The sequence below is a fragment of the Columba livia genome, chromosome 15 (assembly GCF_036013475.1).
Source record: "Columba livia isolate bColLiv1 breed racing homer chromosome 15, bColLiv1.pat.W.v2, whole genome shotgun sequence".
NCBI lineage: Eukaryota > Metazoa > Chordata > Aves > Columbiformes > Columbidae > Columba > Columba livia.
This window is the reverse complement of record NC_088616.1, coordinates 15,962,588-15,976,816: the sequence shown is the minus strand read 5'-3', so window position 1 is coordinate 15,976,816 and position 14,229 is coordinate 15,962,588. Positions and strand designations below refer to the sequence as shown.

Sequence of the window (14,229 nt, the reverse complement as noted above, 5' to 3'; positions counted from 1 at the left end):
GTCAAGCTGCCTGGTGGTGAATGTCCCTGTTGAGGCACAAAGTTGCTGGCAGAGCTGCTGCTGAACAGCCACTGATCCCCAGAATCAGCCCAGCACCAGGGGTCCGTGAGGATCCCTGTCCCCACCTCCATTTGTGCGGTTCTTGACTCACAGGTACTCAGCGAGACCTTTTGGGTCTTGGACAGAGGGTTTTGTTACAAGACCTATAGGATCAGGACAGTCAACCACTCCTATTAGAAGTCCAGGCTAGACCAGGACTTAATCTAGACAAATCCCAGAGTGTCAGGGGTTGGAGGGACCTGGCAAGCTCATCCAGTGCAATACCCCATGGAGCAGGAACACCCAGATGAGGTTACACAGGAAGGTGTCCAGGCGGGTTGGAATGTCTGCACAGAAGGAGACTCCACAACCCCCTGGGCAGCCTGGGCCAGGCTCTGCCACCCTCACTACAGGCCTCAACTGGACTCTGCCCCATTGACCACAACTCTCTGGCTTCTTCCCTTCGGCCAGTTCCCAGTCCACCTCACTGCCCGGTCATCCAGACCGCACTCCCTCAGTTTAGCTTTGTAAAGAAGACAATGTTCTAAATGAAACACAGTAAGCTTGCCATGAAAGCAAACAAAAAACCCACAAGTTTGTTAAAAACACCTCAAGAAAAATCAGAGCTACAGACTTAGGTGTAAGAATAGCCATGAAAGATGGGACTTTTATAATGAAATAGGAGAAACTTGCCTATTCTAAAGGCAGCTAGAAGAAAAAAGAACCAGCCAATGAGGTCCATGGAGGCTCCAAAGTCCACTATGAGTCCACAACAGCCATGAACAACTTCAATGAACTTTGTGTTCTAGTTCACTATAGCAGTTCTGTAATGACTTAGTTATTTTACAGCTAGGTAAATACAAGTAGTTCCCATTTATGATTCAGTACATAAGGCAGAGGTAGGATAGGACGGCCATTTTTAAGTATGTGGTGAAAATACAAGCTTTTAAGATTTTCTGTTCTCTTTGATATAACGTCTCTGCTCCTTTCTAAGCGATGCAGCTCTAAGTCTTCAGTACATTGTCCAAGCAGTTCTGATCCGGTTCAAACTGTAAGACGGTGGGAGCAGAGCTTTGTCTTCCCTTGTGTACATATTCTGTTTGCAAAAGCCTGGTTTACAGATGCAGATTATTAAGATAATGCTGGGAAATTAAATAAAACATTGGTTGGTGATCTGTTTGATGTCCTACAGAACTCTTGGGGGATTCAATTAGAAACAGGCAAATGCATTCAAAGACAGATTCCGGTTCTTTAAGCAAGAGGTTTCCCTGGCAAATACCTTCATGCTGGACCCTCCTTATTCCAGGCAGCTTCTCAAAGTCACAAGATTCATTTTCTGTTCTAATCACCTGTCGGATGTGACAGACAAGCGCTTTACAAGACTTTATTAAGCTGTGTGGCTTTGATCTAATACTCAAGAGCCATTTTATCTATGCCTTAATTTATTAGTTAACATACATAAATATACACTCATCTTTTGTGTGTTCACAGTATTAATCTAAACACAACAGGTATTTTGGAGGAGGAAAGTTCTGGTGAAATAATTCTAGTTTCTCACTGATAGTGTGGAAGCAGCCATCCTCTTATCTGCTCCAGATTATTGGTTTTCTAATCTATCCCATCAACACACAATAATGTGTATTTTATGAAAATCCTTATACTAGAGTCTCACGTTGTTTAAAAAGCAGGAGCGTTCTGCCAAGGACAGGAAAACCACTGCTTTTTACAATAAACATGTTTTAAATATCCAAGCCTGGATTTTTTTAAAACAAATTAACATTAACAAAATAGTACCAAGAGCAATAAAAGGAAGTAACAAATCCACAAGAATCAGGCTTGCATTAATCTATTATGCTGTACACACTTCCAAGTTACAAGCCCTCTCAAGAACAAATGCCTTCGAGTGCCCATTTCTCTGCTCATTATCCTATATCAGAATGCAGCAAACATTGATCCTTTCAAGCTTGCAACTGAACTTCTCGCCAAGTGGAACACGGTTTGTGAATTCAAACACGTTATGGGACTTGATTATTTTTTTAACGGAAGCTCCACATCTTTTGAGGTTTTGTGCCAAATTCTCTACGTTCAGTAATTTGGGCCTTTTCCAGCAATTTTTATTTATGATGCCTCTCTCCGTGATGCATTAGGAGGCATTAACGTAGAACTGGAAAAAGCTCATACTTGACAAAGGACGGCAGAGAGTGTTCTCCTTGGGCTGGCGCTGGGTGACACACGGTCAGGCGGCCTCGGCCTCTGCTCCTTCCTCCAACAACCGCTCACAGGCGGTTGTTACTCAACAAATTCAGCCCACGAGTGGGAATCCTGTGCTGAATCTTAATTTTGTGGAGATATTTGCAGCTTAGTCATGAAACAAGGACTTCTGCTGGAAACCTAACAAGGTCTCACCTCGGAGTCAAGAGGAAACATCAGGTACATGTTCCAAGAAGAGAAAGAAGAATTTCCCCCCTTAATAGCAACGAAAGGACGGTTGTGTTTCACCACCAAATTCACCATCACTTTAATACCCTGGTTATATCAGTGAAAGCGAGGAATTAACTTTGAGTGTACACAGATTAAGGCAAATACCCGCAATTAGCATGAAATGTGCTGGTTAATATGTAACGAAGGATGCACAACTCCTCTAAATAAAAGTAAGAAATACACCACATCTTGTTTATAGCAAACACAGTTGGGGACGTGAGCCTTTCGCCTGGGAAAACCATCTTCAAAGTAGCAACTGTTTTCCCAGCTGTGAATGCTGTTTCCTGGGAAATCTATTCCTACCATTACAAAAATAATTTTCAAAGGAATGTAAAATTATTCAGCCTAATCTATGCATATCCGTATTTCAGGCACTGGTTTGTACCTTCTTAGACATGCCTGTTGACAAAAGGCCTACTATTCTCTATAAACACTACGTGGTGTCGCTATCAAATTTACCTCTTTTTAAAAATACATCAATTTATGGTCGATTTAATAAAATAATTTAAAGACTATCAATATTCTGATGAAAAAGTGTTAGCAAGAAACTAATGTTTCAGTTGGGTGTTCTTTTTATTTGCTTTTTCCTAATTTGAAAACTGTTGCATAGGTTATAAGAAAGCAGACAAACCAAGTAAGATCTCACACAATAAGTCAAATGCCAAATGGGTTTATAGCTTCATAATTTTTTTTCAGCTATTAGAAGGCCATTCTGCAGTGAGGCAACCAGGAGCCAAGGGGCCAGCAAACTTGTCTCTTCATGCAAGAAAGAAAAAATACAAATAAAACAAGAATAAACATTCAACTGAAAGGTGGCCCGAAGAGAAATAGGCCTGATATTGCAATTACAGACTGACCAAAACTACAGAATCACCAAATGTCAGGGGTTGAAGGGCCCTGGCAAGCTCATCCAGTGCAATCCCCCCATGGAGCAGGAACACCCAGATGAGGTTACACAGGAAGGTGTCCAGGCGGGTTGGAATGTCTGCACAGAAGGAGACTCCACAACCCCCTGGGCAGCCTGGGCCAGGCTCTGCCACCCTCACCAGGAAGAAGCTTCTCAAATTTAAGTGGAACCTCTTGTGTTCCAGTCTGAGCCCAGTTTGACCCTCTTATCCTTGATATGACTCGAGATGGCACCAAGGAGAAGTCGTTCCATCAGCTTCCCAGGGATGGAGGTGAGGCTGACCGGTCTACAGTTACCAGCAGACTAAAAAGACCACACTGATATCCATACTGACATTTAACTACCATTCTAAGATAGAGCAATCGCCCTCCCTTTGTCACCAGAAAATCACGAACTGCTGAGGTATCTTTACGTCAAGGTGTTGGGGGAGATGGAGGGATGGAAGGAGGATGGAGGATTGTGTTGCCTTCTCTTCGTAACATGGACAAAACTATTTGATGCCAGAGATATTTTAGAAACGGTCAAAACGACCAGTACAAGATTCTTATTTTCAGAGGTTACGCTTAAAAAAAATTAACTATTTTCCTTTTTATCAATATTGGTTTTCAAGGTTGGTTTTCTACACATTTCTTAACCAAACAAACAGACATCTTAACCAAACCACAGACATCACTACTGCCTACCACAGAGGGTTAAGCTAGTAAAGCAAAGCTAAACAAATGCAGGAAGAGTTGATAGTGAAATTGTAATGCAAGCAGTTTCCAACATGCTTTTTTAATGTATATAATATACCATTAAAACTGGTAGCCTGGTAACTGGCAGAAAGCCCAGCAACACCACACTAAGTTGTCACTTCACAGCATCTTTTTAGGATGGGAAAACACAAAAGAAGTTATTTTGATGGTTACAAGAGAAGCTTCTCATTTATCTAAAATAAAAAATATGGAACAATAAAGGATTACTGAGTTTGTTTGCAAGTCATCCACAACTCATTATTTCAACAAAAGGCTTTGGTATGAATGAGTGGGTTTGTCAAATAATAAATACACTTTCTGATGATAGCTTTACAGTATCTGCTTGGTAGGTTTTGTAGCATGAATGTCTGGTTTGCACTGATTAAATGTTCAAATTACTGCCCTGGTTACCTGGTTAGAGGCAGCGTTAGAGATCCCATCAAAGCAGCATCGCCAGCCATTGCACCAAACTCGTGCCAAAGCCTTTATCTCTATAGCTTAAAGATCATTTTATGGGATCTTCCACCTCTACAAGCAAACAAGGATTTTAAAGAATCATTCTTTGTGGTTTGTTTGCTGTAGTATTAGCTTAATAACTCCTTATTGGTCTTTATGATAACCTCCAAAAAGCTGAACAGCAAAACCCTGTCCCTACTAATTTTGCCGTTTTCCATTTAGTAAACAGATCTTACTGTTTGGGCACCTGCACACCAGCGCCCCGATTAAAGAAACACCATGAGCCACTTGTTTATTTGCCATTGTTTGTACTGTCTGTATGGAATCTCAAAAATTTAATTCCTTTCCCACTGATTTTGCCTTTATTTGGGGAAAATATTGATTCCTCCTCCTCCGACCATGTGCAATGCTGAAGATCACAAGGAACACACAAGGAAACACCCACTGACCGTATGAGCTTTACCTAAAGTACCCTTTAACCACCAACGACGGAATTGGGTTTACAAAGATTGACTGCCTCGTAGTCATTGTAATTTTCCTTAAAGTTACAATACTTACAAGATTAAACTGGGAAGGAACAGGAAATCAATATTGTTTTGTATGGATGATGAGTTTTGCCTAATAGATGTGCAACTCGAGAAGAATTTCTTACTGTTCTGTAGGAAGCCTGCAGCTCTGAAAACAGCGCTGGAGGAACAACATCTGTGCTTAAATCACAAGGTTCAATGATCCTTTCATACAGTAAGGTCACTCTGGGTAGCACTCAACCAACCTTCCTAAACAAAGCAACAACAACATGTTGTTCCCTCCCTGCGGGGCTGTGTCCATCGGCTCCGTGGCAGCCGAAATGCTGAAGGGTGAAGAAATCCAGAGACAGAAACAAGACACAGGCAACTGCAAACAAGCACTTCGAACATTCCTGTTCTTTCAACATAACGGGTTAACAATATTGTAAATCCTTTTTTTCAGAGATCTGAGACAAAGTTAATTTGATTCAGACAATGTCCATTGGAAAGATCTTAGTTAAGAAGCCAGGATTTCACCTCAGACCACAGTTTAAATCTCTCTTCTTTACACCCATGTTATGCGACAATTCAAAAGACTAAACTTGAACGATCAGAAGGTTTAACATACAGCTATGTTAGCAAACCGCAAAATCATTAAAAAACAAGTAAACCTAATGTGCAGGCATTAAAAAAATTAAATCAATGTGTAAAATATGGAGTTTATTGCCAAGTAGCTAAATAAACCAGTAATATTATGAAAATCTGTCAGGAAAAAAACGAGGCTGCATTAAGTTTGAAACCTTGCGTTGCTCAGCTGCACTGGAGATGTGTCCTTCAGAGCCACGTGGATCTCAGACCATTCACGACAACATTTACATTGGTCTTGAATTGCTCATTGCTATTTAGTGTAAACAGGAGAAACTGAGTAGATGAAAATCAATAAAACATCAAGATTACTCTGAAAGGTCAAGGAAAAACGCTTTAGTCTTGGGCTGGTAAGAATTTTTGAAACGAGTTTCAAGAAGGAATGATCAATGTACATGAAATCCAGTCAAGGCCCACTCCAACCTGCCTGCAGCTCTATAACAAAATCAATTAGAGATTTACATTTTCCACCTTGGAGACTAAAATTGCTGTACTAGAATAGGAAAAAAAGCAAATCACAGGAAAGTAAAGTGGCTTAATGAACCACTGAACCCTCTCTCCCCGCAAAAGCAATGTGTTATATACAGCTATCGTTTGATACTTTCCATCACGTATGAGAATCCTCTCCAGTCTACCCATCCTTAGTTTATGAATGCCAAAAAATCCTTTTCTTCATTCAGTCAGTGTACTAAAAGCGAATCACAGCTCATCAGAATCCAGCGTCGTGATTCAGGAATTTCTGTAGATCTCTCAAGGTTCCAGTTTATTTTAAAGTAACTGAAATGAAATTAGAGTAAAGCTGCAGAATAAACACACTCAGCGGCTGCCTTGATTTGTGTTCCAAATTCGGGGTTTGGAACCACTCAGACTAACTGAGCACATCACCGCAGCCTCAAAGTTCCTCCTGATCTTCCTGTACACACAAACCCATTTTACCTTGTTTTCTACTACATTTCCATGCTGCCGAGGGGCTGGCGAGCAAAAGCATTTTAAAGCAGAACTGCCACTGTGACTTGAGTATTTCACACAAGGCTGGGAGTACGCACGCCGAGTAACCACCAGAAACTGCTCAACAGCTAACTCTCGTTAACCATTTCTGAAGTAAAATGGTTTAAGGCCTGCCTAACGTATTTCATGCTCGACAGCCTGTTCCAAACAAAAGAAATGCGGCCTACTAACTTACGCTTTCCTACTATCAACAGTTATAGTTTATAAAGCCGATGCCAAAAAACGCCTTGTCATAGACCTTATATGGTATTCCCTTAAACTAACACTATATACATGTTTAAGCCACCTACTGACACCAATTTTTATAACTCTAAGAACTGCTGTGCCTCATGCTGTTCCCTTACAGCAGGATTCTTCTTCCCATTTAATAACTGCTTGCTCTTTCACAGCCCTGCACTTTGCATGGCCAACAAACACTCATTTGGGGGTTCTAACGACTTATCCCTTGACCCAAAAAGGCCCCACGTGCCAGGGGTTTGAAGCCCACTTGGGATGTTTGCCACTTTTGACATTTCAATTTCACACTGTTTTATCCTGGAAAAATTATCTTCACTCCAATTGAATTATAAGACTGTGAATCTGAAGTCTATAACACACACCCTACAAAGGGAAGGAGAAACATTCCTTCTTATTGAGCTATAAACACCAGATATAGATATGCTCTGATATAGACAAGGACGCAGTCTGATTTTCTTAGGAACACATATACTGAGTTCAAAATGGCCAGAACTTACAGACCTCTGAACAGCTTCTGCCAATAGTTTGGCTTTTCTTACACCGATGCTTCAACAACTCTAAGGGTAATAACTAGAGACACTCATGCATGCGACAATTCTCCAAAAATATTCTTGCCGATGAGCTTAAAGTCTTATTTTAAGATCTCCATTGAGCTATGTTTCTCATGAAAAATGGAGTAACAAGCAGCTTTCACACCCATTTCATGTTAGACCAGGAAACATAAGAAAGGTTTTAAGAATTCCTGAGGACAAAACCTTTGCCCTTTGTTCTCCCCTTTGACAGCATCAAACCGCTTCATATTTGTTTGATCCACGTTCCACAGTAACCACTCAACAGTTGACCTGAATCACCCTGTTTATGTATCATTTCCATCACAAAAAACATACAGCTCCAAGTTTCCACTTCAATAACATCTCAATATTGCCAATTTCATCCTCATAAAATCAATTCAGAAAATGGTCAGTAACACAAAGAGACTGCTGACACCTTCTGGCCATTTGACATCCCATCCAAAAATCAAGAGGACCTCCAAGAAAACATCATTCATGTTTTTCCAACCACTCCGGATCACATGAAGGCTTCAGCTATGCTGATATTGCCATATGACAGTTGCTTAAAGCCATTTGGTTTGCCTTTCACCCACATTCGCTCTCTCATTCTCTGTCTTTCACAGAAGCATGCAAAACACAGATCATGTAATTTGACTGCTGCAATCTTACCCACATTTGGCTTAATTTACCTTCTTTCAACTTCCACCCTCAGCATATCGCATCCAAGGAGTCATTGCAACCAAATCAGGTAGCACATTCAGGTTCAGTGTTGAATCTCTAAACCCGTCATGTCATAGGTAACAACATATCCACATTTTACTGAATTAACCAGTCAAAACTGGAAGGACGTACCTGCACACTCTGTTTCTTTTTCTTGGGTTCCGTGTCCGATTCCAGCTCTCCCGTTTGGGCCACGTGTTGCTTCAGCTTTTTTCTTTTCTCTGCCTTCTTTTCTTTTTTTCCCACGTTCATTTTTGGCATTTTAACCAGAACTATTCTGTAACAGAAACCACCAAACTGCAATTAGAACCTTATTTTATATCAAACGTCTGCCTCATATGTGGGCAGAGTTATCCTACAGTTACACCGGTACAGGAATTATTCGTGACTACTTAAATATGAAATATACACCTGCACTGAATTTTGATGCATTTTGGAGAATTTTCATCATGTTTCCTTTAGGAATACATTATAGCTAAACTACTGTAAAACTAGAATGTCATTCTCCTGTAGAAAACTTGATGCCTATTGTTGAAAATGTTTCACTGACCCACCTGGTATTCACCCCCATAACTGACACTGTGCTTTCTGCAGGTTATAATGCATCACATTGAACTGTTTGATCGATTTTCTACCTCAGATAACACCAATCAGACCTCTCTCTTCTCAAAATACATTAATGTGACTGTTAGCCATCTCATTAATATACATATGTGTGCATACACACATTCACACGAGTTGGACTCGATGATCCTTGTGGGTTCCTTCCAACTCAGGACATTCTACAATTCTATGAAAAAGCCTACTTGATTACTCAACAGATAGGTTTTTAACCAGCACTTCTGTTTAAACTGCAAGTTTCACTGTTTTAATATATATTAACATGGAAAAACTATGTTTAAAGAACTATGCCTCACAAGTTTTAACTTTCACTTTACAGTGAGATAAGGGTAAAGGCAAATAGGAGTTGCCAAAAACCTGGTTCTGAAAGCAGGTCTAGTTGTAACTGCATTATTATTTCTCTGAGAGAAAAGCTGATTTAAGCGGCCCCAACACAGTCACTTTCTGTGTAACGGCACAAACTCAACAGCTGACTCAATCACAAATACTTAGCTTGAAACACACTCTGAAAGATAAAAGAGTCGTAGACTAGTTTGGGTGGAAGGGACCTTCAAAGCTCATCCAGTGCCACCCCTGCCATGAGCAGGGACATCTTCACCAGCTCAGGTTGCTCAGAGCCCCGTCCAGCCTGGCCTGGGATGTCTCCAGGGATGGTTCATCTACCACCTCTCTGGCCAACCTGGCCAGGCTCTCACCACCCTCATAAAAAACTTCTTCCTCATGTCTGGCCTGAATCCCCATTTTTAGTTTTAAACCATCACACTTTATCCTGCTGTAACAGGCCCTGCTAAAAAGTCTGTCCCCACCTTTCTTATAGGTCCCTTTAAAGCACCGAACAACCCACCGCCCCAGCTGCACTGGCACCCAAACCCAAACCCAAACCTGCACAGGAGGGGCCTGTGCCGCCTGACGAGCTACAGGGACCTGAGGCCCAAAGGCGCCACCTCAGCCAGCGCCTGCCTGGGGACACCGACACTGCACCCCTGGGCTTAGAATCATAGAATCATTTCAGTTGGGAGAGACCCTCGGGATCATCGAGTCCAACCATAACCCAACTCCAACACTAAGTCACGTCCAAAAGAACCTCATCTAAACGCCTTTTAAACCCCTCCAGGGATGGTGACTCCACCACTGCCCTGGGCAGCCTGTTCAATGCCCAACAGTCCTTTCTGTTAAGAAATCTTTCCTAATACCCAATCTAAACCTCCCCTGGTTCAACTTGAAGCCATTTCCTCTCATCCTACCACTTGTTACTTGGGAGAAGAGACCAACCCCCTCCATGCTCCAGGCTCCTTTCAGGCAGTTCAGACAGTGATCAGCTCTCCCCTCAGCTCCTGTTCTCCAGCTGAACCCCCAGCTCCCTCAGCCGCTCCATCACACTCGTGCTCCAGCCCCTCAGCAGCTTCGTCGCCTCCTCTGTGCTCCCTCTAGTACTTCTTTTATTAAGACTTCGTGACGAGAAAGTTCTTACATTTGAGTAAGACGCTCTCAAGCCCGCCACCAATGCATCGTTCACGGGTAAGGCGATGTCCCTGCCCTGTCCCCAGCGCTACCCACTGGCTCCTCGCACCGGGCTCCCACCTTTGCGGGGGCGGGAGAGCGAAGCTGCAGCGGGGGGGAAAGGGGAAGGAAGCGACGCCCTCAGGCACCACCGCCGCGCCTGGGGCCGGGCCGCCCCAGTCCTCCCGGAGACCCCCCAAGCTCCCGCAGCCGCCCCACGGGGTGGGGGACACAGGACACGCAACCCCCCGCGCCCCAACCCACACGCACCTCTCAGACCCGCCTCCTGCTGCACATTTAACTGAGCCCCACGCTTGGCGCCGCGGCCCGCCCCCTCCCTCTAATTGGCTACAAGAAGAGGATGGAGGCTTCTGGTTGGCCCTCGGCATGCCAATCCCCCGAGTGGCCAATAGGAAAGCTATCCTCGGAGTTGAAACTCCCACCTGGAACACACGTGTTGAGTGCTCGGCCGGCTTCTGCGGGAGGCTTGACGTCATCTATCTGCGCCGAGATCCGCAGCGGCCGGTATCCCCGCCCCCCGCGTAGGGGTATTTTACGGGCAAGAATACAAATAAAACTACAAACAACACAGGCGATTAGACGAGGTTCTTATGGACATGGTTTAGTGACAGAGCTAGGTTATGGGTGGACTCATTGATCCTGAGGGTCTCTTCCAACCAAAATGATTGAGTTGACCCCCGTAGCAACGGAGATGGTGGCTGTGGTGGCAGGCGCTGGTGGCAACAGCTCCATGCACCATTATCTGCGCTGCTGGGGAGAGGTAAAACCTCCACTCCTCTGCCGCCTTCTGTCCAAACCAGGGTCACCCCTTCTGCCGTTCCCCCCCACACCTCTTCCCCACATGGCAGGTGCCGATCCTGACCCCCGTCACTGCTGCGCTGGGCAGAGCTGCCCGGCTCTGGTCCGTGGCCTCACGCCATGGGCAGCACCTGCTGCTCCACGGGAGACGCCTTCCCACCCCACCGCAGCCTTGGGGAACATGTGGCTGATTCTATGTTATACGGAAAGATTATAAAAGTCCTAGTACGGTAGCAGCGTGCTAGGGCTGAGTTATGGCATTAGAGCACACAGGGTAGTCAGTAGGTAATGGTATCTAAAATTAGAGTTGCAATGCAAGCTTTTGTTCCAGTGTGAACAGGGAAAGCGTATTTTCTGTGTTTAGACTTCCTAAAAATACTTACTGTTCTATTACATATCCTGTTGTGACATCCTGTGGTTAAACACAGTATTACAGATACTGTCAGATCACAAGTTGGACCAGATGACTGCATAAAATTAGACTACGTGGAATTAGCAGTGGTAACTCAAACCTACATTATGTAGTCACTTTGGCCAACTATAACCTTCCATATAGCTTTGATTCTCTCTGAAAACTCCCCTGGATGAGAAGAAATCACATTGGGCCAAACATGAATAGCATAGATATTTTGTTCTGTGTCGGCAAGAAATTAACATTTTCTCTGCCCTTTCTGATGAAAGATGTACAACTCAATGCGTTGATTGTTTACATACTGTCCCCACGAAGGACCATAAATCCACATTTCCCCTTTAGTCAGCATTTGCACTCGAAGGATTAAGCCTCTTCTGAGAGAAACCAGAGGCACACAACAATCTTTGCAGGACTGCAGTACACCTCAAGGTTCTGTAAAGCATATGCATCAACTGCACTTAGGTTCACCTCTCTTACAGCGTTATTTTCCCAGGTCAAGGAAAACAGCATTCTCCGCTGTGCAAGCTGCTCATCCTCCCACCTCCGCAGAACAGTGTTGGGCACTCATAGCTGCAGGTGATTCAAGGGACCGCAATTACCCTTCAGTTAGTCCTAAACCAACACTCCAGCCCAGCAGCCCCAGCGTAGAGAGGAATAGCTCCAATGACACATGAAATTGAGGTCTTGACCCCCTGACATCACCAGTAAGCCTTGGCATTTTTCTCACAATTAGTTGGATGCGAGATCTACTTAGATGCCAGCTGGGGAATTAGTATTGTTCATTAACAGCACATTTCCATTTCATCAACCTACAATATTTCAGGCCTCAAGCTAAGCAGCTGGATATTCATGCAGTTTTAAAGAGCAGAGATAGCTGATCAAGATAATAGATGGAACATATCTGTCATGTCTTCACTCGTTTAAGCTTTTCAGGAAGACAGCAAGAGTAGCCTCCCTAGACAATGCTGTATTTTGCTCTCATTCTTGTTACACGAGACAAAACGCATAGTTACTGCTACTTTCTTTGGCTTCCTTTCCCCCTGCCCAGCTGCAAAAAATTCCTATGCAAATCCACATTTCTATCTAAGCAGCAATAAATTATGAAGAATTATACTGTGTGTGCCTCTGTGTGCAGTAACCTTCAGTGAATTGCTTAGGGTGGGCCTAGAAAAACTAAGTATGGCTTTATAAATCAAATACTTCCAACGACATTCAGAAACCAGCTTATATAAAACGTGCTTCATGCTGATATATGTTGTTTGTCAAGCCAAATGCTGCATTGTGTGCCAGTTCACTTCCAAGAGGATCAAGACACATGGCAGTATCTTGTATTTTAGACTTTCATCTTAGGGGACTCATAGTTCAGACTTAACATGATCTAAGCAAAGCTGGCTGTGTTTCAGCATAATTTTAGTCATCTTCCTATAGCTATTCCCCACTTTTGTCCACCAAGTATTGCTCTTAGTATAAAAGTTCTTATTGCAAGTTGGCTTGGAAAGGGTGACAGTTTATTGAATGCATACAACATTATGTAACAAAAATATATTAATTGCATAGAAAAATTTTAAGAGCTATAGGCAAAATTAACTTTAAAATAGATAGAGGTTTGACCTGGATGTGAAGAGCCTCTACTGTCTGCAGCTGAAAGACGTAAGAATGCATTGTAAAAGTTACATGACTAAAAATTTCAGTCACCAGAAGACACAATGTGGCAGGGAAGGGCTTGGGCCATTTGTTTTAATTCAGATACTCGCTGTGCTTTCCTCAGCATTCTGATGACATACCATTTTCCCAGAACTTGACCAAAACTCACACTGAGCAGGTCGAGACCAACTTGCTGTCTTGATGCTTGTGTCTATACAGCTACTTTCATCACTCCAGTACGGAGAAGTAAAGATTTACTTGTCCTGTCAGAACCCCTCTACCACATTCCCAACGCCAATTAAAGGTCAGGTACCAGCTCTAGAGCAGTCAGAGGCATGGCAGTGACACTCCTACACGGTGTAGACACAAGACTATTTCTAAACGTTTGTCTTCTACAGCTCATACCTGTTGTGCTGAGGATTCCCATTAGATGGCACTCCAATTGCTCCCGTTGACTTGAGGTGGTTTGAGAGGCTCATCGGAGCTGCACAGCTACAAATAGAGCCAGGCTCAGCACCTCTGATGCACACTGCCAGGAGTTCCACTAGTCCATCCAGTGTAATTATCTGCATTCTTCACACAGGTCTCACAGTCCTATTGCACACAACAATGAAGGTACATCTGCCTGCAAGACACAGATTTTTATTAAAACTAAGTGTAAACTTGGCTTGGCAGTTTATTGATTGTTCTCAGTTCTTGGGCAGAACTTTAGGATGAGTGAAGTGAAGGGAGAAACTCATGGATAGAGATAAAATCAGTTTAATAAAATAATACTAATAGCTACTATTAATAACTATATATATAATGGAAAATAGAACATAAAATAAAAGATACTCAATGCAATTCCTCACGAGCTCTGTTCATGCCCAGCATGTTACTTCCAAAACTTTAAAGTAAATCCAGAGGACTCAGTGAGAGAGGGTGTTTTCAACACAGCAAGCTGATGTGC

General features: G+C 43.1%; 1 protein-coding gene across 3 annotated transcripts in view; it reads right to left on the bottom strand.

Annotated features, from left to right (window-relative positions):
* The window catches only part of C15H7orf50 (chromosome 15 C7orf50 homolog), a 101,472-nt gene extending 90,663 nt beyond the window's left edge, over positions 1–10,809 (bottom strand). The window contains exons 1-2 of one of the 3 annotated variants that reach the window (XM_065031519.1): positions 10,676–10,809; positions 8,417–8,561 (exon numbers count right to left, since the gene is read on the bottom strand). In XM_065031519.1, the coding sequence (XP_064887591.1) occupies positions 8,417–8,561; positions 10,676–10,794 (264 nt within the window). In that variant the 5' untranslated portion in view covers positions 10,795–10,809. Of the gene's footprint in view, positions 1–8,416; positions 8,562–10,376; positions 10,605–10,675 lie in introns of those variants that run through there. The other 2 variants (XM_065031525.1, XM_065031520.1) reach the window with 2 other exon arrangements.
* Between the last annotated feature and the right edge of the window lie 3,420 nt (positions 10,810–14,229).